Genomic DNA, 22,843 nt, shown 5'->3' on the forward strand with positions numbered 1-22,843 from the left:
CCCTCGACCATCACCAGTGGTGTACGGCCAGTGTAGGAGATCGCTCCCCACACCATGATGCCGGGTGTTGGCCCTGTGTGCCTCGGTCGTATGCAGTCCTGATTGTGGCGCTCACCTGCACGGCGCCAAACACGCATACGACCATCATTGGCACCAAGGCAGAAGCGACTCTCATCGCTGAAGACGACACGTCTCCATTCGTCCCTCCATTCACGCCTGTCGCGACACCACTGGAGGCGGGCTGCACGATGTTGGGGCGTGAGCGGAAGACGGCCTAACGGTGTGCGGGACCGTAGCCCAGCTTCATGGAGACGGTTGCGAATGGTCCTCGCCGATACCCCAGGAGCAACAGTGTCCCTAATTTGCTGGGAAGTGGCGGTGCGGTCCCCTACGGCACTGCGTAGGATCCTACGGTCTTGGTGTGCATCCGTGCGTCGCTGCGGTCTGGTCCCAGGTCGACGGGCACGTGCACCTTCCGCCGACCACTGGCGACAACATCGATGTACTGTGGAGACCTCACGCCCCACGTGTTGAGCAATTCGGCGGTACGTCCACCCGGCCTCCCGCATGCCCACTATACGCCCTCGCTCAAAGTCCGTCAACTGCACATACGGTTCACGTCCACGCTGTCGCGGCATGCTACCAGTGTTAAAGACTGCGATGGAGCTCCGTATGCCACGGCAAACTGGCTGACACTGACGGCGGCGGTGCACAAATGCTGCGCAGCTAGCTCCATTCGACGGCCAACACCGCGGTTCCTGGTGTGTCTGCTGTGCCGTGCGTGTGATCATTGCTTGTACAGCCCTGTCGCAGTGTCCGGAGCAAGTATGGTGGGTCTGACACACCGGTGTCAATGTCTTCTTTTTTCCATTACCAGGAGTGTATTCGATACCTCATCCAGAAACGCACCCTCTCGAAACCTGGACAGCAAACTACACCGCGATGTAGAGCGCCTCTCTTGCAGAGTCTGCCACTCGAGTTTGTTAAACATCTCCGCAACGCTATCACGGTTACCAAATAACCCTGTGACGAAACGCGCCGCTCTTCTTTGGATCTTCTCTATCTCCTCCGTCAACCCGATCTGATACGGATCCCACACTGATGAGCAATACTCAAGTATAGGTCGAACGAGTGTTTTGTTAGCCACCTCCTTTGTTGATGGACTACATTTTCTAAGGACTCTCCCAATGAATCTCAACCTGGTACCCGCCTTACCAACAATTAATTTTCATTCCACTTCAAATCGTTCCGCACGCATACTCCCAGATACTTTACAGAAGTAACTGCTACCAGTGTTTGTTCCGCTATCATATAATCATACAATAAAGGATCTTTCTTTCTATGTATTCGCAATACATTACAAGACATCAAGCATGGAGTGATGTAGGGGGCTCGCAAGTGTGACCGTGTCTTCGATTACTACCGCAGTTCCCAAGCAAGCACAGAATGTCTCCCATCGCATAATACTGTTCCCACCAGCCTGCGTCCGTGGCACGCTACACGTTTCGAACCGCCGGTCATGACGATGACGCCATTAGTGGAGACGTCCAACAAACTAGACTAGCAAAAATGTGATCCAACCGAAGAGTTAACACTTTCCACTGATCGACGGTCGAATTCCGATGGCCCCGTGCCCACTGCAATCGTAATTGACGACGTCGTTGGGTCAGCAAGTGAAGACGTAGGGGTGGTCTACTGCGGAACTCCGTCTTCAACAATGAACGATGAACGGTATGTTCCGAAACACTTGTGCTCGCACCAGCATTGTCCTCTTTCGGCAGAGATGTCACGTATCACCTACTTTACAGAGCAGACAATCCTCCGAACCCTTGTTCTGTGAAGAGTCGTGGACGTCCAACCATTTCGCGCCTACAGGTAGTTCCACTGTCCTACCTCTTTCCGTAGATGCTCACGACAGTAGCACGTGAACATTCGACCAGCTTCGCCGTTTTCGACATGCTCGTTCACAGGCTTTGCGTAATAATAATCTGCCCTTTTTCAGTCGCTTATCTCAATGGATTTCCCCATTTTCAGCCCATATCTTTGTTAGGCTGATCCCCTGTCTGCTCTTATATACTTTCTTTACCGCGTCACCTGGCCGCAACTCCACCAGGCGGCGTCCAACGTCGAGGTGGACAGTGGTCAAAATGTTTTGGTTTATCAGTATAGCTGAGACGCCGTTCGTGGTCAATCAAAACAGCGCAGAGTACAGGCTGTCACCTGCATTTATATTCAGCCAACTATTTCTTGCGGTGTTTCCGTATTTTGGTCCAACCTCTTTATTAACATCCTCTTTGTTTCGTTTTGTTGCCTCTTATATGTTATACATGGTTAATAGTTACTATTAACATCAGTCTTGACACACAAATTTATTTATTCTGGTAACCGGTTTCGACCACGCCTGAGGTGATCTTCAGACCTACAAGTCAAATACAATGCCTGATCGGAGAGCTACTACCAGGTGATCAAAAAGTCAGTATAAATTTGAAAACTTAATAAACCACGGAATAATGTACACTCCTGGAAATGGAAAAAAGGACACATTGACACCGGTGTGTCAGACCCACCATACTTGCTCCGGACACTGCGAGAGGGCTGTACAAGCAATGATCACACGCACGGCACAGCGGACACACCAGGAACCGCGGTGTTGGCCGTCGAATGGCGCTAGCTGCGCTGCATTTGTGCACCGCCGCCGTCAGTGTCAGCCAGTTTGCCGTGGCATACGGAGCTCCATCGCAGTCTTTAACACTGGTAGCATGCCGCGACAGCGTGGACGTGAACCGTATGTGCAGTTGACGGACTTTGAGCGAGGGCGTATAGTGGGCATGCGGGAGGCCTGGTGGACGTACCGCCGAATTGCTCAACACGTGGGGCGTGAGGTCTCCACAGTACATCGATGTTGTCGCCAGTGGTCGGCGGAAGGTGCACGTGCCCGTCGACCTGGGACCGGACCGCAGCGACGCACGGATGCACGCCAAGACCGTAGGATGCTACGCAGTGCCGTAGGGGACCGCACCGCCACTTCCCAGCAAATGAGGGACACTGTTTCTCCTGGGGTATCGGCGAGGACCATTCGCAACCGTCTCCATGAAGCTGGGCTACGGTCCCGCACACCGTTAGGCCGTCTTCCGCTCACGCCCCAAGATCGTGCAGCCCGCCTCCAGTGGTGTCGCGACAGGCGTGAATGGAGGGACGAATGGAGACGTGTCGTCTTCAGCGATGAGAGTCGCTTCTGCCTTGGTGCCAATGATGGTCGTATGCGTGTTTGGCGCCGTGCAGGTGAGCGCCACAATCAGGACTGCATACGACCGAGGCACACAGGGCCAACACCCGGCATCATGGTGTGGGGTGCGATCTACTACACTGGCCGTACACCACTGGTGATCGTCGAGGGGACACTGAATAGTGCACGGTACATCCAAACCGTCATCGAACCCATCGTTCTACCATTTCTAGACCGGCAAGGGAACTTGCTGTTCCAAAAGGACAATGCACGTCCGCATGTATCCCGTGCCACCCAACGTGCTCTAGAAGGTGTAAGTCAACTACCCTGGCCAGCAAGATCTCCGGATCTGTCCCCCATTGAGCATGTTTGGGACTTGATGAAGCGTCGTCTCACGCGGTCTGCACGTCCAGCACGAACGCTGGTCCAACTGAGGCGCCAGGTGGAAATGGCATGGCAAGCCGTTCCACAGGACTACATCCAGCATCTCTACGATCGTCTCCATGGGAGAATAGCAGCCTGCATTGCTGCGAAAGGTGGATATACACTGTACTAGTGCCGACATTGTGCATGCTCTGTTGCCTGTGTGCCGGCCGAAGTGGCCGTGCGGTTAAAGGCGCTGCAGTCTGGAACCGCAAGACCGCTACGGTCGCAGGTTCGAATCCTGCCTCGGGCATGGATGTTTGTGATGTCCTTAGGTTAGTTAGGTTTAACTAGTTCTAAGTTCTAGGGGACTAATGACCTCAGCAGTTGAGTCCCATAGTGCTCAGAGCCATTTGAACCATTTTTGTTGCCTGTGTCTATGTGCCTGTGGTTCTGTCAGTGTGATCATGTGATGTATCTGACCCCAGGAATGTGTCAATAAAGTTTCCCCTTCCTGGGACAATGAATTCACGGTGTTCTTATTTCAATTTCCAGGAGTGTAGATAGAGAGGTAAAAATTGACACATATGCTTGGAATGACATGGGGTTTTATTAGAACCATCCCATATTCCTAGACGCGTGAAAGATCTCTTGAGCGCGTCGTTTGGTGATGATCGTGTGCTCAGCCGCCACTTTCGTCATGCTTGGCTTCCCAGGTCCCCAGACCTCAGTCCGTGCGATTATTGGCTTTGGGGTTACCTGAAGTCGCAAGTGTATCGTGATCGACCGACATCTCTAGGGATGCTGAAAGACAACATCCGACGCCAATGCCTCACCATAACTCCGGACATGCTTTATAGTGCTGTTCACACCATTATTCCTCGACTACAGCTATTGTTGAGGAATGATGGTGGGCATATTGAGCATTTCCTGTAAAGAACATCATCTTTGCTTTGTCTTACTTTGTTATGCTAATTATTGCTATTCTGATCAGATGAAGCGCCATCTGTCGGACATTTTTTGAACGTTTGTAATTTTTTTTTTGGTTCTAATAAAACCCCATGTCATTCCAAGCATGTGTGTCAATTTGTACCTCTCTATCTACATTATTCCGTGATTTATTCAGTTTTCAAATTTATACTGACTTTTTGATCAGCCGGTACATTAAAGAAAATTATATAAAACTACAAAGTTACAAGGTTTTCATATTTATACTGACTTTTTGATCACCCGGTACATTAAAGAAAATTATGTAAAACTACAAAGTTATAAGACGATGAATTACCAAAATGCTGTACAAGCAGAAGCCTCCTTCTGGTGGTAAATCGCTGCTAGATAGAGCCGTGCACGTCTTACTTATATACTGGAGGCTCCGCCCACTTTAATAGACTGATGTCATCGCTAACCAATGCGTTAAACGTCAAATAATAACGTAAAATTTCGTAATGAAAGAACAATGACAAGAATGAAAAATACATGGAACTTAACTGGTTCAACAGCTATTGTCAGATAAAAAATATAAAAATATTAAACATATGAGTGAAATAAAAATCGTTTCGACAGTACATGGGTTTCCCTGTCTGGGCCTGTTGGAGAACCATTTAGAAACTACTAGTTGCCATGGTAAGTATAGACGCCACTCCAAAGATATGGCAGCAGGCTACTCTACAACAAGGTTGTTGTAATATCGATAGGGAAACCTGTCACGTCAGATGACGTATCATGAACGGCAGCATGTTGTTATGGAAACGACAGATGCTCTACCATGGCGCTTTCCATTAATGAGGCTGCAAAAATCGTTGACCGACGTGTTGTAGTATATGCAGCACAGATAGAATTTCAAGGCGTAACCAGAGACATCCATTTGTTTATATTGTTCGAGAGATAATAATTAGTTCTTGCAAAATAAAAACTGAGAAAGAAGGTAATCGAGAAGGCACAGTACTTGTGCATAAAAATACTGCCTGTGACGCTCCTATATATATTGCAAATTTTACATGAGACAATATTAAACAGCATTGCTATGTTTTATTTTACATGCCAGTCTTATAAACAAAAATATAGTTAAAGTATAAAAAAATAGTACTAGAAGACTAAGAATAAAACAATGACAGTGCCAGGTACGGAATTAACAGGTACCTGTGACAAACACTGAAGCAGGTGACATGCATTATTGGTCACTAAGACTTGTAGGTCTGAAGATGACCACAGGCGTGGTCTAAACCGGTTACCAGAATAAATAAATCTGTGATCAAGACTGATAGTAAGTATTAGCAGTAACATTGATCACTGTCTGCTCCCACGATGTATTCCAAAGTAATTATATATGGTTGCTTTCAAACTCACCAAACTGAGGGCTGCAATGACGAGAGTAGTCAGCCGCCAGTCGGTGATGCAGCAGCACATCCTGGCAGGAGTCTCGTTTCTGTTGGTCATCAATGCCAGAGCGGATTAGTACGTGCTCAAAGTAAGAGAGACAACTTTAAAGTAATAGTACTGAAAATGTTTGAGAAATATAAACGAGCACTAAGCATTTCTTTATAAATACACTCCCGGAAATGGAAAAAAGAACACATTGACACCGGTGTGTCAGACCCACCATACTTGCTCCGGACACTGCGAGAGGGCTGTACAAGCAATGATCACACGCACGGCACAGCGGACACACCACGAACCGCGGTGTTGGCCGTCGAATGGCGCTAGCTGCGCAGCATTTGTGCACCGCCGCCGTCAGTGTCAGCCAGTTTGCCGTGGCATATGGAGCTCCATCGCAGTTTTTAACACTGGTAGCATGCCGCGACAGCGTGGACGTGAACCGTATGTGCAGTTGACGGACTTTGAGCGAGGGCGTAGGCATGCGGGAGGCCGGGTGGACGTACCGCCGAATTGCTCAACACGTGGGGCGTGAGGTCTCCACAGTACATCGATGTTGTCGCCAGTGGTCGGCGGAAGGTGCACGTGCCCGTCGACCTGGGACCGGACCGCAGCGACGCACGGATGCACGCCAAGACCGTAGGATCCTACGCAGTGCCGTAGGGGACCGCACCGCCACTTCCCAGCAAATTAGGGACACTGTTGCTCCTGGGGTATCGGCGAGGGCCATTCGCAACCGTCTCCATGAAGCTGGGCTACGGTCCCGCACACCGTTAGGCCGTCTTCCGCTCACGCCCCAACATCGTGCAGCCCGCCTCCAGTGGTGTCGCGACAGGCGTGAATGGAAGGACGAATGGAGACGTGTCGTCTTCAGCGATGAGAGTCGCTTCTGCCTTGGTGCCAATGATGGTCGTATGCGTGTTTGGCGCCGTGCAGGTGAGCGCCACAATCAGGACTGCATACGACCGAGACACACAGGGCCAACACCCGGCATCATGGTGTGGGGAGCGATCTCCTACACTGGCCGTACGCCACTGGTGATCGTCGAGGGGACACTGAATAGTGCACGGTACATCCAAACCGTCATCGAACCCATCGTTCTACCATTCCTAGACCGGAAAGGGCACCTGCTGTTCCAACAGGACAATGCACGTCCGCATGTATCCCGTGCCACCCAACGTGCTCTAGAAGGTGTAAGTCAACTACCCTGGCCAGCAAGATCTCCGGATCTGTCCCCCATTGAGCATGTTTGGGACTGGATGAAGCGTCGTCTCACGCGGTCTGCACGTCCAGCACGAACGCTGGTCCAACTGAGGCGCCAGGTGGAAATGGCATGGCAAGCCGTTCCACAGGACTACATCCAGCATCTCTACGATCGTCTCCATGGGAGAATAGCAGCCTGCATTGCTGCGAAAGGTGGATGTACACTGTACTAGTGCCGACATTGTGCATGCTGTGTTGCCTGTGTCTATGTGCCTGTGGTTCTGTCAGTGTGATCATGTGATGTATCTGACCCCAGGAATGTGTCAATAAAGTTTCCCCTTCCCGGGACAATGAATTCACGGTGTTCTTATTTCAATTTCCAGGAGTGTACTTAAGACTTCTAAAATGCGCAAGGCTCAATGTACCAACGCATTAAACAGTGTACAAATTCTAAAGTGTGTAGTGTGGCACACAGAAGGGAAGATATTAACCCATTAACTGCCATGATTCCCATCTGGACCTTCGCTGTTACAGCGGAAATTTAATATTTGTAATTATTTTTGTAGTATTTTTACTATCTTGCCATGTTATCTGAACTTTTGTCAAGCTTGAGCGTCGATTGCTAGTCAGCTGTTCTTCAACAAGTGACCTGTAGAGGGTTATTTGTGTGAAGAAGTAAAGTTTCTCAGAGTTACAAGAGTTGAACATTTTCAAAACAGCACACTTACTTGGTTACGTAAAAAGCTTCCGGCAGCTATGTACTGGCATATTCTGTAATGGTTTTAAAAGATGTTCATCGCTGCTTTATTTCCAAGGCTTATTTTATTTTCCCGTGAGGGTTCTCTGAATTTCTATCCCAATTTGAGGGTCATTTTCTTTTCTCCCCAGCCACAATGTGTCACTATAAAGCGCTTCATATAAGGGAAATTGAATAAATTCTATATGATCCCAATTTCATGGCTTCTTCTGATGATGAATGTGAAGTGAACGAGACCACGGACATGACTGAGCTCTCTCCAGATCGCAGATATGACACGTCTGACTGTTATGACATTCATAAAAATGCATTGGAAGATACCCTTCCAACTGAGGTGCTAGGTACCCTCTAAGTTCATGTTAATGAAGAAAGGGAGGACGAGAAAAATGCAGTAAAAACTGCAAAAAGAAAAAGAAAGCTAATATTCCCTTCAATTGGACGACATATGATGCAACTTACAGTAAAACCTACCCCGATCTGTGAGGAATGGAACAGCGTAAATGCAATTTGGTAGCAGCGTCAAAAGAAAATCTACATTTGAGTGCTTTGCAGAATTTTTTGATGAACAAGTACTGAATCTTGATTTCGAGCGATAAGATCTGACATGCTACACAGAGTATTTCATGAGTTATTCAACGAATCCATAAAAAGTTTTTAGCTATACTGCTCTCCCTCAAGAACACTGATATTGGAACGAAAGGTATATGTCTTGATATAAGTTGCATACGACAATATATAAACCATATCAGATATCTGTAAACCAAGCGGAATCTTCAGTGATAACACACATCTGTATAGAATCCCAGCTGACGAAAGTGACAAACGTTTCAAAATTCGTCCCTTGATGGACCTGCTGAATAAGAATTTCATAAAATTTCGAGTTTTTTCTGGTAGTGAGAAGTAGCAGAAGCGAGAACAGCGAGAAATTTAACATCAGGATTGTTGGTCTAGAAGTTGAGGAATTCTACTACCATGGCAAGAAAATAACTAGTGACGGACGGAGCAAAGAGGACATCAAAAGCAGACTGACACTGCGACAAAGGGCATCCTGGCCAAGAGAAGTCTGCTAGTATAAAAAATAGGCTTAATTTGAGGAAGAAATTTCTGAAAATGTATATTTGGAGCACAGCGTTGTATGGTAGTGAAACATGGACTGTGGAAAAATCGGAATAGAAGAGCATCGAAGTATTTGATGTTAAAAATTGGATGGACTGGTAAGGTAAGGAATGAGGAGAATCTGCGGAGAATGGGGGAGGAAAGGAACATGTGGAAAATATGATAAGGAGAAGGGACAGGATGATAGGAAATCTGTTAAGACATGAGGGGATGACTTGCATGGTACTAGAAGGAGCTGTAGGGGTCAAAATCTGTAGAGGAAGAGATTGGGATACATCCAGCAATTAATTGAGGACGTAGGTTGCAAGTGCTACTGTAACATGAAGAGGTTGGCACAGGAGAGGAATTTGTGGTGGGAGTCAGTCATTCTGTAAATGATTGCCAATCATGGAGATTTTGCGTTTTTAAATTTGGCGTCAGCTCCTCGTGTGTTAATTTATTTGGTATAAGTCTCCCATTTTCTTTGAATTCAAGTCACATCTGGTCTACAATTACCGGTACATTGTTAAATTGGAAGGTGTGGAGATTGTCTCTCAGGAAGGAGTGAAGAGAATTTTTATTTCCTTTTTTGAATAGGTACATACTTCGTTTATTTTTGGAGGATTTTGGAGTTACAATATTCAGTCTCGCTACGACAACCCTGTGTTCACTAATCCCTGTATCCGTTTTGATGTTCGTTATTAGATCAGGATTACTTGTTTGCTAAGAGTTCAAGCATGTTTTCAAAAAAATGGTTCAAATGGCTCTGAGCACTATGGGACTTAACATCTGTGGTCATCAGTCCCCTAGAACTTACAACTACTTAAACCTAACTAACCTAAGGACATCACACACATCCATACCCGAGGCAGGATTCGAACCTGCGACCGTAGCAGTCGCGCGGTTCCGGACTGCGCGCCTACAACCGCTAGACCACCGCGGCCGGCGCATGTTTTCAGAACCGTTTACTATTCTGGAGTGCTCATGAACTAACTGCTCGAAATAATTGTCAGAGAATGCGTTTACCATAATTTTGGACGATGTTTTATGCCTGCCTCCGGATTTAATAATGTATTTTTGCAGACATATCGAGGGTAAATTGAAGACACCAACAACTATAAATGTACGAGTCAGGTACGTGTTTGAAACTGCACTCGAGTTTTCCTTGTACTTTTCAGCTTGCTGGCCATTCGCGCAGACCGATTGGAGTTCTCAGACGTGCTGGACGTCCATTCGATCCCCACGACCGGCCCACAACAATGATGCCCATCATCCACTGCAGCTTCAAGCTGTGTAACCAAAGCCATCACAGCCTTGAGCTGGGAATAAAGTGTCACCAACTCGGCTTGCATCCGCAACGCAGCAATCACAATCCCTATTCATACCAAAGACTGTGGAAAACTACACTACACAGACAAACAAAGGACAATCGACACGCGCTACTGAACACTACACGTAGACACCGAGGAAAACGCAAGAACTTAACTACCAAAGGAACTGATTAGGAACTTGTAAGAAGTCACGAAATTGATTTACTTTCCGCTATAAACGAAAACGAGAGGAATGTGTCTATTAAACTTTTCATTAACACGTAGAAATTCGAGAAACTAAACTACCAAAGTATACTGATAAAACGGCACAATTCGCTTCTGGTTAGGAACTCGTAAAATGGCACAAAATCGTTTGCTTTCCTGTTGCTGCGTCTGTTTCGGCCGGCTACTGCTGCCTGACTGTATGAACATAAATTTCAACTTGGTACATCAACCCATTCCTGAGAAAAAGGTATCTTAACAATCGGACAAAGAGACGGACAGCTAAGTGCTCCTATGAAGGTTCCGTTTACACCGATTGAGGAACAGAACTCTGTAATGATTGCTTCACTATGGTCGTTTGTTAGCGGTCTTCGCTATTCTTTTGTCCATCCTTAAACAGCTGCATGTTTGGTCACGCACTTTAGTGTACAGACGTGGTGAACAAAACGAGCGAGACACCTCGCCTTTTCGTTATGCTGATCCGCACAGCTTTAAAGTCCGCTACACAGCATAACAGGCAAGGCGACGAAGTGCTACCAACATACTATGCACAGGCGTGAAATTGACAAACTATCCGAATTTTGTCAGACTGTTTTCAATCATGTGTAAGACTATTTTAATGCTGATTAGTGTGTTAAACACAACACTTAAATATAAGATATAAATGAAAGAAGAAACGCTAATTAGTATGAACTGTACTAATAAAAACGAATTTCAGATTATCGAGATAACATAATTTTTAGTAACACGAAGTACCGCAGGTCGAGACGAATTAGCAAAATATTATGCGCATTCGGCCCCGAAATGGTCTGTGTCAACGTTCAGACCAGTCATACTGGATTACCGTTGCTGACCTACCATCAAAGCGTGCAAATTTAGCAATGCGTGAAGATTCATAACGAAATTCAGTTAAAAATCATTCAGTGCCACACGTAAGTCAGTTCAGTTATTGACAGAATCGGAAAAAGGAAGGCAGCAACAAGTACGAAATTCCACAGGAGTCTCATATTGATATCCACAGGGCGCCAGTACAGAATAAATGTAGCAATAAACGTATTGGGGGCGCGAGATTTTCTTAAAATTGCTTTACTGATAGTCTATTTGCCTCCATCGAGATTAGAACCGAAAACAAACCAGACGTCCCTTGCAGTAGCAGACACCTTTCACTATGCTAGCAGACAACCCAGGCAAACAGCCCTCTATTATTACCCCAGACATCAATAAACCGGCAATTTCGCAATGAAAATGGCGAAATGATCTGCAGTTTCTGTTGCATAGAGCTTTCTAGACTGAAAAACATGAATTTTCTACCTTTATGTCACCGCTTATGTGACAATCATTCGAGATGTTATTCGGAATAACAAAATACTGTTATTAGCGAGTAACGGCAACGGGTTCTACGAAACACTGGTGACAACTTTGAAGGACAGTAACAGGTGAAAACATGTAACTCTTTTGTATCGGTTGTGAATAAATACACTACTGGCCATTAAAATTGCTACACCAAGAAGAAACGCAGATGATAAACGGGTATTCATTGGACAAATATATTATACTAGAACTGACATGTTATTACATTTTCACGCAATTTGAGTGCATGGATCCTGAGTAAACAGTACCCAGAACAACCACCTCTGGCCATAATAACGGCCTTGATACGCCTGGGTATTGAGTCAAACAGAGCTTGGATGGCGTGTACAGGTACAGCTGACCATGCAGCTTCAACACGATACCGCAGTTTATCAAGAGTAGTGACTGCCGTATTGTGACGAGCCAGTTGCTCGGTCACCATTGACCAGACGTTTTCAATTGGTGAGAGATCAGGAGAATGTGCTAGCCAGGGCAGCAGTCGAACATTTTCTGTATCCAGAAAGGCCCCTACAGGACCTGCAAGCCCGCATCTCGTGGTCGTGCGGTAGCGTTCTCGCTTCCCACGCCCGGGTTCCCGGGTTCGATTCCCGGCGGGGTCAGGGATTTTCTCTGCCTCGTGATGGCTGGGTGTTGTGTGATGTCCTTAGGTTAGTTAGGTTTAAGTAGTTCTAAGTTCTAGGGGACTGATGACCATAGATGTTAAGTCCCATAGTGCTCAGAGCCATTTGAGGACCTGCAACATGCGGTCGTGCATTACCCTGCTGAAATGTAGGGTTTCGCAGGGATCGAATGAAGGGTAGAACCACGGGTCGTAACACATCTGAAATGTAACGTCTTCTGTTCAAAGTGCCGTCAATGCGAACAAGAGTTGACCGAGACGTGTAACCAATGGCATCCCATACCATCACGCCGAGTGATACGCCAGTATGGCGATGACGAATACACGCTTCCAATGTGCGTTCACCGCGATGTCGCCAAACACGGGTGCGACCATCATGATGTTGTAAACAGAACCTGGGTTCATCCGAAAAAATGAAGTTTTGGCATTCGTGCACCCAGGTTCGTCGTCGAGTACACCATCGCAAGCGCTCCTGTCTGTGATGCAGCGTCAAGGGTAACCGCAGCCATTCTCTCCGAGGTGGTAGTCCATGCTGCTGCAAACGTCGTCTAACTGTTCGTGCAGACGGTTGTTGTCTTGCAAACGTCCCCATCTGTTGACTCAGCTATCGAGACGTGGCTGCACGATCCGTTACAGCCATGCGGATAAGATGCCTGTCATCTCGACTGCTAGTGATACGAGGCCGTTGGGATCCAGCACGGCGTTCCGCATTACCCTCCAGAACTCACCGATTCCGTATTCTGCTAACAGTCATTGGATCTCGACCAACGCGAGCAGCAATGTCGCGATACCCATAAGCCGCAATGGCGAAGGGAACGTGATGGTACGCATTTCTCCTCCTGAGAACTGCCTGAAGAAAACATTTCAGAAGGGACAGCCTTTTTTACATAATTGATTCTTACGTTGTAGTCAATGCACTTCGGATAAGACGTATTCTTTCTTGTTAAATGAACGTATTCTACCAAACCAATGTGAACAATTGTTGTCCACCAAAGCAGACGGACACAACAGCAAAATGCCTTAGTATGAGACTTTCAAGTTTTTCAGTGTCAATTAATTCCTCTTCTCCAGACAAGATTTTTTTTTCTATTTGGAGTTTCCATTTTACATCTTTTTCTCCTGCATCGTTCGCTATTTTTCTTCCCGAATACCAAAACTCGTCTGCTGCGCTTGGTGTCTTATTCCCTAAACTAATCCCTTCCGTATCGCCTGAATTTATTAGCCTATTTTCCACTAGCTTCATTTTTGTTTTCTTGATATTCATTTTACAACCATTGTTTTAAACACTCTCCACTCCGTTCGAAGGCATTTTTAATTTAATTAATTGCAATATTGTTAGTAAACCTGAATGTTTTCAAGTCTTTTACCTGAAGGCTAATCCCCTCACCAAGATCTCTCCGTACTTCCCATCACTGATTTGTTCTTGTACCGACTGAATAAGACAGCCATGTGCTACACCCATGGCTCACTCCCTTTTCAACTACTGACCGCGTTTCATATCCTTCGACTCTTCTGATTACAGTCCACTCTCTCTAAAAGTTGCAGATAACAGAGTGAGGATTAATAATAACTAAATATCACGACAGGATAAAAAGGTCTATGTGGGACCTTCTGTTTTGGGTAATTTCAAAACTGTAGTATCACGTAATCAGATAGGGATATGTTACCCAGTATTTAAATCCAGTTAAAAGACTGTTTTCAAAAGTAACTCTGACTCAACTGATTCTAGAGTACAAAAGATAATCTTTTACACACACAGCTGGCATCCAAACATAACAGGTGAATTAAAGTGATAAAATATTAATCATAATATCAGGTTCTCCATAAGTGTGTAATTATGGATGACACGCAAAATCTAAAACCAGGTTTGCAATCAGTATAACAGTTCCTTCGGGACGAGACATTTTATACGTCATTTCACATTCGTTCTAAAGTTTGTACAAATTACGTTTACTTGATTTTGCTAAGATGGCAGAACGAGTCGTGGAAGCAATAACAGACTCAAGTATTGATGCAATCACACTAGTACAGTTTCCGATGGATTTAATATACAAACGAGAATCTCTCCTGTATTTAAAATAATATTAAATGACGTAGTGCTTGCCACCAGGAAGCGTAATTCTTACAAGAAGTACATGCTTATATTTTGGTTTTCTTATCTCACATCCCTTGATATGGTGGATAGAGGAATGTCTGTACAAAGATTTGTAAGGGATAACGCAGGCAGTTATGACTTATTGTTGCGGTATGTGGTTAAAACGTCCAGTACTTTCCTTTTTTTGTGAAGGCCTTCCTTAATTAAGTTGGCAACAGTGAAAAAAAACATGGCCGATATTTGTTACTGTAAATTTCGAACTCCTTGAACTGTGTTTACTAAAAAACCACATAGTTCAGATAGATGTTTTGATTTATTACTTGAAACACGGAACATAGTACAAGTGAACTCTGGCACCAATCTCATGGAATGGTCTGCAGCCAATTTAATCCATAATATGGATCTTGGGTCTTCGCATCTAACTGATTTTTAACGTCAAGTGAGAGGAACGCCAAACAGCCTACCCTTTACATTGATTCCATTTATGACAATAACAAGAGCGCAAGGAATGGCTCTTTTTTCTTTTTTTTTAAAAAAAAAGTAGAGTATGGTGTCTGTTGTAAGAGCATATAAGTAACTACGAGGTGTTGGAAAAGTTTCTCGGCAGTGCCGTGTGATTGTTAGCCGCGCGTGCCGTATGCCGCAGTGAATATACCGAAATGAAACTCATTGAAATAAAAGTTATTAACTAACTGAATATTCATTTTTATTTACAAATTTTCACATTAAATGTTGAAAGTGTCCCTCCTGTTGTTGAATACACAATTTAATTCTTCTAATCATGTTTCCAAACACAAGCTGTAACATTTCTTCTGCAACAGAAGCAGTGAAAGTGGATATTGCAGTTTTCAATTCATCGATGGATTTTGGACGGTTTTTATAGACAGTTGCTTTCGCTGCACCCCATAAGAAAAGGTCAAGTGGTGTTAGGTCAGGCGATCGTGGAGGCCAAAGTCCCTGTGAAATTCTGTGATCACGAAAAACATCAGCAAGCAGTGACATTGAAACGTGAGCTGTATGCGCGGTTGCACCATCTTGTTGAATATAACCGTTTAGTATTTCACTTAACACAAGTTCTCCTATGAATGGGTCCAGAATATCACTGCAGTATCATTGTGCGTTTATTGTTTCCTTGGAAAATATGGGACCTACAATCCGACGTCTAGAAATTGCAATCCAATCTCCTATTTTCACAAAATGAAGTAGTTCCTCATGAATTCACAATGGATTTGCAGTACTGCACATACGAGAATTTTGCGAGTTCATGTACCCGGATAAATGAAACCACGCCTCATCTGTGAAAAACGTTTCATTAAGAATATCCCTTCCATTTTGTTGAACGAAATTTTTGAACCATTGACAATAATGCAATCTCTTGCCATGATCAGTATTTGCCCACAAACCAACCAACCAACAACTGTGTGGGCCGTTCCGACACTAACATCGATTCCCTGGGTGAGTTTTCTTACTGACTTGTTGGGACTCATGAACATTTTATCGGAAATATCGAGTAGTTTATCCTCAGACAAAAAGCTAGGACGACCACTTCTCGGTGCATCTGTCACAGAACCCGTACTTCGAAATTTGTTGATTAAATATCGCACAGTATCGCGATGTGGGAGTGTTGCCTCCAGGAAAACTGAATTAAATGTTTGACGAACTGAAACTGTGTATTTACTGCCAACTTTGAACACTTGTACGACTAAAAACACACGTTCTTCAATGGTTAAGCATTTTAACAGTGACAAAAACGAAACAAACGAACAAAGGAACTAAAACGTTCACGTCAACACGTAACGACACACACCAACGCTAGTACTGACGCTGGCTGAGATAAACGAAACAGTGGAACGTTGGGAGAGTCCACTTGAAGGAAAGTAACCCAGGCAGGCGAACAATCATACGGCGCGCGCGGCTAACAATCATTTTGAACACCCCGTACATCTTCTGAACAAAGGATCGCTTACTCACGGTTTAAGATCCTGAGGTCTCCCTCGCTTGTCGTGTATGTGGCGTTACGTAGTTCCAGTAGCGTCTGCTGCTACACAGACCTCTGGCTCCTGTGTGATGTACCGCTATCGCTTCCACGATTCCCCCACCCTTTCAACTGCGGCCGCAAACCCACTTCCAGCAAAGTGTGCTTAATATGTCTCTCGTCGTCTCAACGTCCTGTACCAGAAGGAGATAGCGACCGATGACGGATGTTCCTCAAGTAGTTGTGTGGGACGCTGCTACGGCTTAATACGCTCGTGCGCATCTGGAATTGACGTGAACTGCTGGAGAATGGGAATGGGTGGCCCTGTGAAATGAAGTGGTAGAACTTGTAGAACTACATAATTAACTTATTACTAGCATTATAAGTTATCCGGAACTTGCTAGAGGTCCTTGTGCCAAATAGAATACTGGCAGGACGAAGCACTGAGATGTGAATCGACGCTTCTGTTACTGCTAACAACAACTGAGAGAATTAAAAGTCAGAGCGCACAGTTTGTCAGGGGGTTCCATCTTGGTCATTGGCTGACCATGGTGATAAATGCACACACGTGCTGCCCTCAGGTTCCTAAGCAGACTGAAGAGCCAAAGAAACTGGTACACCTGTATAATATCGAGTAGAGCCCCAGCGACCACGTAGAAGTGCCGTAACACGACGTGGCATGGACTCGACTGATGTCTGAGTAGTGCTGGAGGCAGTTGCCACGATTAATCCTCCAGGGCTGTACATAAATCCGTAAGAGCACGAGCGGGTGGAGATCTCTTCTGAACAGCACGTTGGAAGACATTACAGATGTGCTCAATAATGTTCATGTCTGGGGAGTTTGGTGGCCAGCTGAAGTGTTTAAACTCCTAAGTGTGTTCCTGGAGCCATTCTGTAGCAATTCTGGATGTGCGGGTTGTCGCATTGTCCTGCTGAAATTGATCAAGTCCGTCGGAACGCACAATGGACATGAATGGATGCAGGTGATCAGAGAAGATGCTTACGTGCGTATCACCTGTCATAGTCGTATCTAGACTACAACTGCACACGCCCCACACCATTACAGAGCCTGCAACAGCTCGAAACGTACCCTGCTGACATGCAGGTTCCATGGACTCATGAGCTTGTGTCCATGCCCGTACACGTCCATCCGCTCGATACAATTTGAAACGAGACTCGTCCGACCAGGCAACATTTTTCCAGTCGTCAACAGTCAATGTCGATGTTGATGAGTCCAAGAGAGGCGCAAAACTTTGTGTCGTGCAGTCATCAACGGTGCAGGAGTGCGCCATCGGCTCGGAAAGCCCATATCGATGATGTTTCGTTGAATGGTTCGCAAGCTGACACTCTCCAGCATTGATATTTACAGCAGTTTGCGGGAGGGTTGCACTTCTGTCACGTTGAACGATGCTCTTCAGTCGTCGTTGGTCCCGTTCTCGCAGGATCTTTTTCTGGCCGCAGCGATGTCGGAGATTAGATGTTTTACCGGACTCCTGATATTCACGGTACACTCTTGAAATGGTCGTACGGAAAAATCCCCACTTGATTGCTGCCTCGGAGATGCTGTGTCCCATCGCTCGTGCACCCACTGTATCACCACGTTCAAACTCACTTAAATCTTGATAACGTGCCATTGTAGGAGCAGTAACCGATCTAACAACTGCAACAGACACTTGTTGTCTTATATAGGCGTTGCCGACTGCAGCGTCGCATTCTCCATGTTTACGTATCTCACATGCCTATACCAGTTTGTTTGGCGCTTGAGTGTGTGATGAGACACTTTTTGCGATAAGGTCTACATAATCAAAGATTGACAACTTGCTTTACATTAATATAAATATAAAAATATGCACCTCACAAGAGGAAAGAAAGGAGTATCCTATGACTACAATATCTGTGCGTCTCACAAGGGGAGGCCGCCAATTGTGAAATTCAGATTCGATTCATACTGCGCATAATAAAAGCTCATGGCCAGAGGTGTAATGTGGCAAAGCGCCAAGATGCACTTCTCAGCTGTTGTCGAGGAAATCGACAGTTAAAAGAAACCGCTGCGGTGAAATACTCTCTTCGATTAATAATTTTCTACAGCGTCGTGGCGCAGCGGTAAGCGCTCGGGTTCGTAATCCGAAGGTCGCCGGATCGAATCTCGCGCCATGCAACCTTTTTTTTTAGTATTTGATTTTTGTAATTCAAATGTGTGTATACACACACACGCACACACACACACACACATTCCCGGCAATCAGTTGCAACAATTATGCATATAATAAGTTGTTGAAAGTCGTTTGTCGTGGAAAAACTGGCGACTTGGAACATCATTATGTTTTCCGCAAACAAAGTTGTATTTCATAAATGTTATTAATTGTCTTCATAATGCTAACCACGTATAGTTAACGGAAGACGTAGAAACGATATTCCGAAACGAATACGTATAGCGTAAGTCAAACGTTCGAATTAGAATAGAGACCCCACGAACACAAATTTGCTGTGGCAGGTATGAAATATAAACTCCGTTACTCGCTCGTTACACTTGAAGGACAGATGTTGAATGGGCCGAAACGAGCCGCCGCATAACAGCGTAGTTGCCTGCTAACTTCGAAAGAAGGTAGATGCGGTCCCTAGCGCAACTTATAACATCGTCGAAAATCAGTGCGGACGTGAGAGCTTTGGTACACAATGTTAAACAAACCGAAAAATGGAGGCGGTACAATTGGAGACGAACCCGAGCGCTTATCGCTGCGCCACGACGCTGTAGAAATTTATTAATCGTAGAGAGTATTTCACCGCAGCGGTTTCTTTTAACTGTCGATTTTCTCGACAACTGCTGAGAAGTGCATCTTGGTGCTTTGCCACATTACACCTCTGGCCATGAGCTTTTATTATGCGCAGTATGAATCGAATTTGAATTTCACAATTGGCGGCCTCCCCTTGTCAGTTGGAATCGTTGAACTCATACAAATATTTGGGTGGAACAGTTTGCAGGAATGTGAAATGGAATGAAAATGTAAACCAGATTGTAGGTAAGGCTGGTGGCAGACTTCAGTTTGTTGGTAGCATACTGGGAAGAAGCAGTCACCTTACAAAGGAGACTCCTCAACAAGACACTTGTGTTTCCGACAGTAGAAGAATCCTCAGGTATGTGGTAGATATCAGAAATAAGCTCCGTATACGCTTTTTAAATTCGCCAACGAGTCCTCTGATGTTATCTCTGAGCGCGCCCTGTCCGTGTGTTCGCAGACTAGACTCTCGTTACCTGTCGGGAACAACTGAACTCGACTCGCTCTGAAAGGAGAGCGAGTATACCACTGCGCACTCGCAGCGTTCCCGCTACATACGCAATCTTTTTAAAGGAAATTTCCTCCATTAGACTATTAACCAGTATCCATTTATTTAGCACAGCCGTCTTTTCAGTTTTATGACTACTCTGAAGCGCAAGCTGAAAAGTCAGAAAATGTCCGACCTGCCTACATGACATAAGCAACCACTGAGCAACACGATTACCTACATCTACATCTACATCCATACTCCGCAAGCCACCTGACGTTGTGTGGCGGAGGGTACCTTGAGTACCTCTATCGGTTCTCCCTTCTAATCTAGTCTCGTATTGTTCGTGGAAAGAAGGATTGTCGGTATGCTTCTGTGTGGGCTCTAATCTCTCTGATTTTATCCTCGTGGTCTCTTCGCGAGATATACGTAGGAGGGACCAATATACTGCTTGACTCTTCGGTGAAGACGTGTTCTCGAAACTTTAACAAAAGCCCGTACCGAGCTACTGAGCGTCTCTCCTGCAGAGTCTTCCACTGGAGTTTATCTATCATCTCCGTAACGCTTTCGCGATTACTAAATGATCCTGTAACGAGACCGAGCGAGGTGGCGCAGTGGTTAGCACGCTGGACTCGCATTCGGGAGGACGACGGTTCAATCCCGTCTCCGGCCATCCTGATTTAGGTTTTCCGTGATTTCCCTAAATCGCTTCAGGCAAATGCCGGGATGGTTCCTTTGAAAGGGCACGGCCGATTTCCTTCGCCATCCTTCCCTCACCCCAGCTTGCGCTCCGTCTCTAATGACCTCGTTGTCGACGGGACGTTAAACACTAATCTCCTCCTCCTCCTCCTCCTCCTCCTCCTCCTGTAACGAAGCGCGCTGCTCTCCGTTGGATCTTCTCTATCTCTTCTATCAACCCTATCTGGTACGGACCCCACACCGCTGAGCAGTATTCAAGCAGTGGGCGAACAAGCGTACTGTAACCTACTTCCTTTGTTTTCGGATTGCATTTCCTTAGGATTCTTCCAATGAATCTCAGTCTGGCATCTGCTTTACCGACGATCAACTTTATATGATCATTCCATTTTAAATCACTCCTAATGCGTAATCCCAGATAATTTATGGAATTAACTGCTTCCAGATGCTGACCTGCTATTTTGTAGCTAAATGATAAGGGATCTATCTTTCTATGTATTCGCAGCACATTACACTTGTGTACATTGAGACTGAATTGCCATTCCCTGCACCACGCGTCAATTCGCTGCAGATCCTCCTGCATTTCAGTACAATTTTCCATTGTTACAACCTCTCGATACACCACAGCATCATCTGCAAAAAGCCTCAGTGAACTTCCGATGTCATCCACAAGGTCATTTATGTATATTGTGAATAGCAACGGTCCTATGACACTCCCCTGCGGCACACCTGAAATCACTCTTACTTCGGAAGACTTCTCTCCATTGAGAATGACATGCTGCGTTCTGTTATCTAGGAACTCCTCAATCCAATCACACAATTGGTCTGATAGTCCATATGCTCTTACTTTGTTCATTAAACGACTGTGGGGAACTGTATCGAACGCCTTGCGGAAGTCAAGAAACACGGCATCTACCTGTGAACCCGTGTCTATGGCCCTCTGAGTCTCGTGGATGAATAGCGCGAGCTGGGTTTCACACGACCGTCTTTTTCGAAACCCATGCTGATTCCTAAAGAGTAGATTTCTAGTCTCCAGAAAAATCATTATACTCTAACATAATACGTGTTCCAAAATTCTACAACTGATCGACGTTAGAGATATAGGTCTATAGTTCTGCACAATTGTTTGTTGTCGCTTCTTCAAAACGGGGATGACCTGTGCCCTTTTCCAATCCTTTGGAACGCTACGCTCTTCTAGAGACCTACGGTACACCGCTGCAAGAAGGGGGGCAAGTTCCTTCACGTACTCTGTGTAAAATCGAACTGGTATCCCATCAGGTCCAGCGGCCTGAATGACAATCATTGAACTGTATGAAACAAAATCGTGATAAATTCTGAACTGTTTGCGTAGGACGTTCAAACTGCACGGTTGGCTGCGGGGCATGATCGGAATTAGTATGCGCTGTGTGGTTTCGTTTAGGGACGAAGCCCACTTTCATTTGGATGGGTCCGTCAATAAGCAAAACTGGCACATTTGGGGGACTGAAAATCCGCATTTCGCGACCGAGAAGTCTCTTCAGCCTCAATGGGTGACCGTGTGGCGTGCAATGTCCAGTCACGGAATAATCGCTGCGATATTCCTTGATGGCACGGTGACTACCGAACGGTACGAGAAAGTTGTGGAAGATGATTTCATCCCCATTATCCAAAGCGACCCTGATTTTGGCAAGATGTGGCTCATGCTAAGACGGAGCTCGATCCCATCGAAACAGGGGAGTGTTTAATGTTCTGGAGGAGCATTTTTGGGAATGCATTCTGGCACCGGGGCACCCAGAGGCCACTTGCAATAGCCTCGATTGGCCACTATATTCTCCGGATCTGAACACATGCGATTCCTTTTTGTGGGGCTATATTAAAGACGGCCCACAGCAGTAATCCCAAAACCATTGTTGAGCTGAAAAGAACCATCGACACCATCGATGTTCCCACACTTCAGCGGGTAATGCAGAATTTCGCTATTCGTCTGCGCCACACCATCGTCAATGATGGCAAGCATATCGAACGTGTCATAACCTAAATCCGAATATCTGCAGTAATGTTTACATGTTGAATAAAATGTGTCCACGCTGTAGTTTGTTACTAAGTTATATAAGGGAGAACTGATAGAGGTACTCGAGGTACCCTCCGCCACACACCGTCAGATGGCTTCCGGAGTATGGATGTAGATTCAGAGGTAGATTTTTTCATATAGTTCAATAATTGTCACTCTCTACATGACATAAGCAGCTATTGGGCATCACGATTATTATATATCAGTATAATTACTTACTTGTG

The 22,843-nt window shown here is 45.6% G+C and overlaps 1 protein-coding gene across 1 annotated transcript in view; it reads right to left on the minus strand.

Moving 5' to 3' along the window:
• The window catches only part of LOC126210554 (uncharacterized), a 68,005-nt gene extending 51,313 nt beyond the window's left edge, over nt 1-16,692 (minus strand). The window contains exons 1-2 of the mRNA XM_049939811.1: nt 16,606-16,692; nt 5,936-6,014 (exon numbers count right to left, since the gene is read on the minus strand). Of these exons, the coding sequence (XP_049795768.1) occupies nt 5,936-5,995 (60 nt within the window). The 5' untranslated portion in view covers nt 5,996-6,014; nt 16,606-16,692. The remainder of the gene's footprint in view (nt 1-5,935; nt 6,015-16,605) is intronic.
• Between the last annotated feature and the right edge of the window lie 6,151 nt (nt 16,693-22,843).

This window comes from Schistocerca nitens, chromosome 10, assembly GCF_023898315.1.
Source record: "Schistocerca nitens isolate TAMUIC-IGC-003100 chromosome 10, iqSchNite1.1, whole genome shotgun sequence".
NCBI lineage: Eukaryota > Metazoa > Arthropoda > Insecta > Orthoptera > Acrididae > Schistocerca > Schistocerca nitens.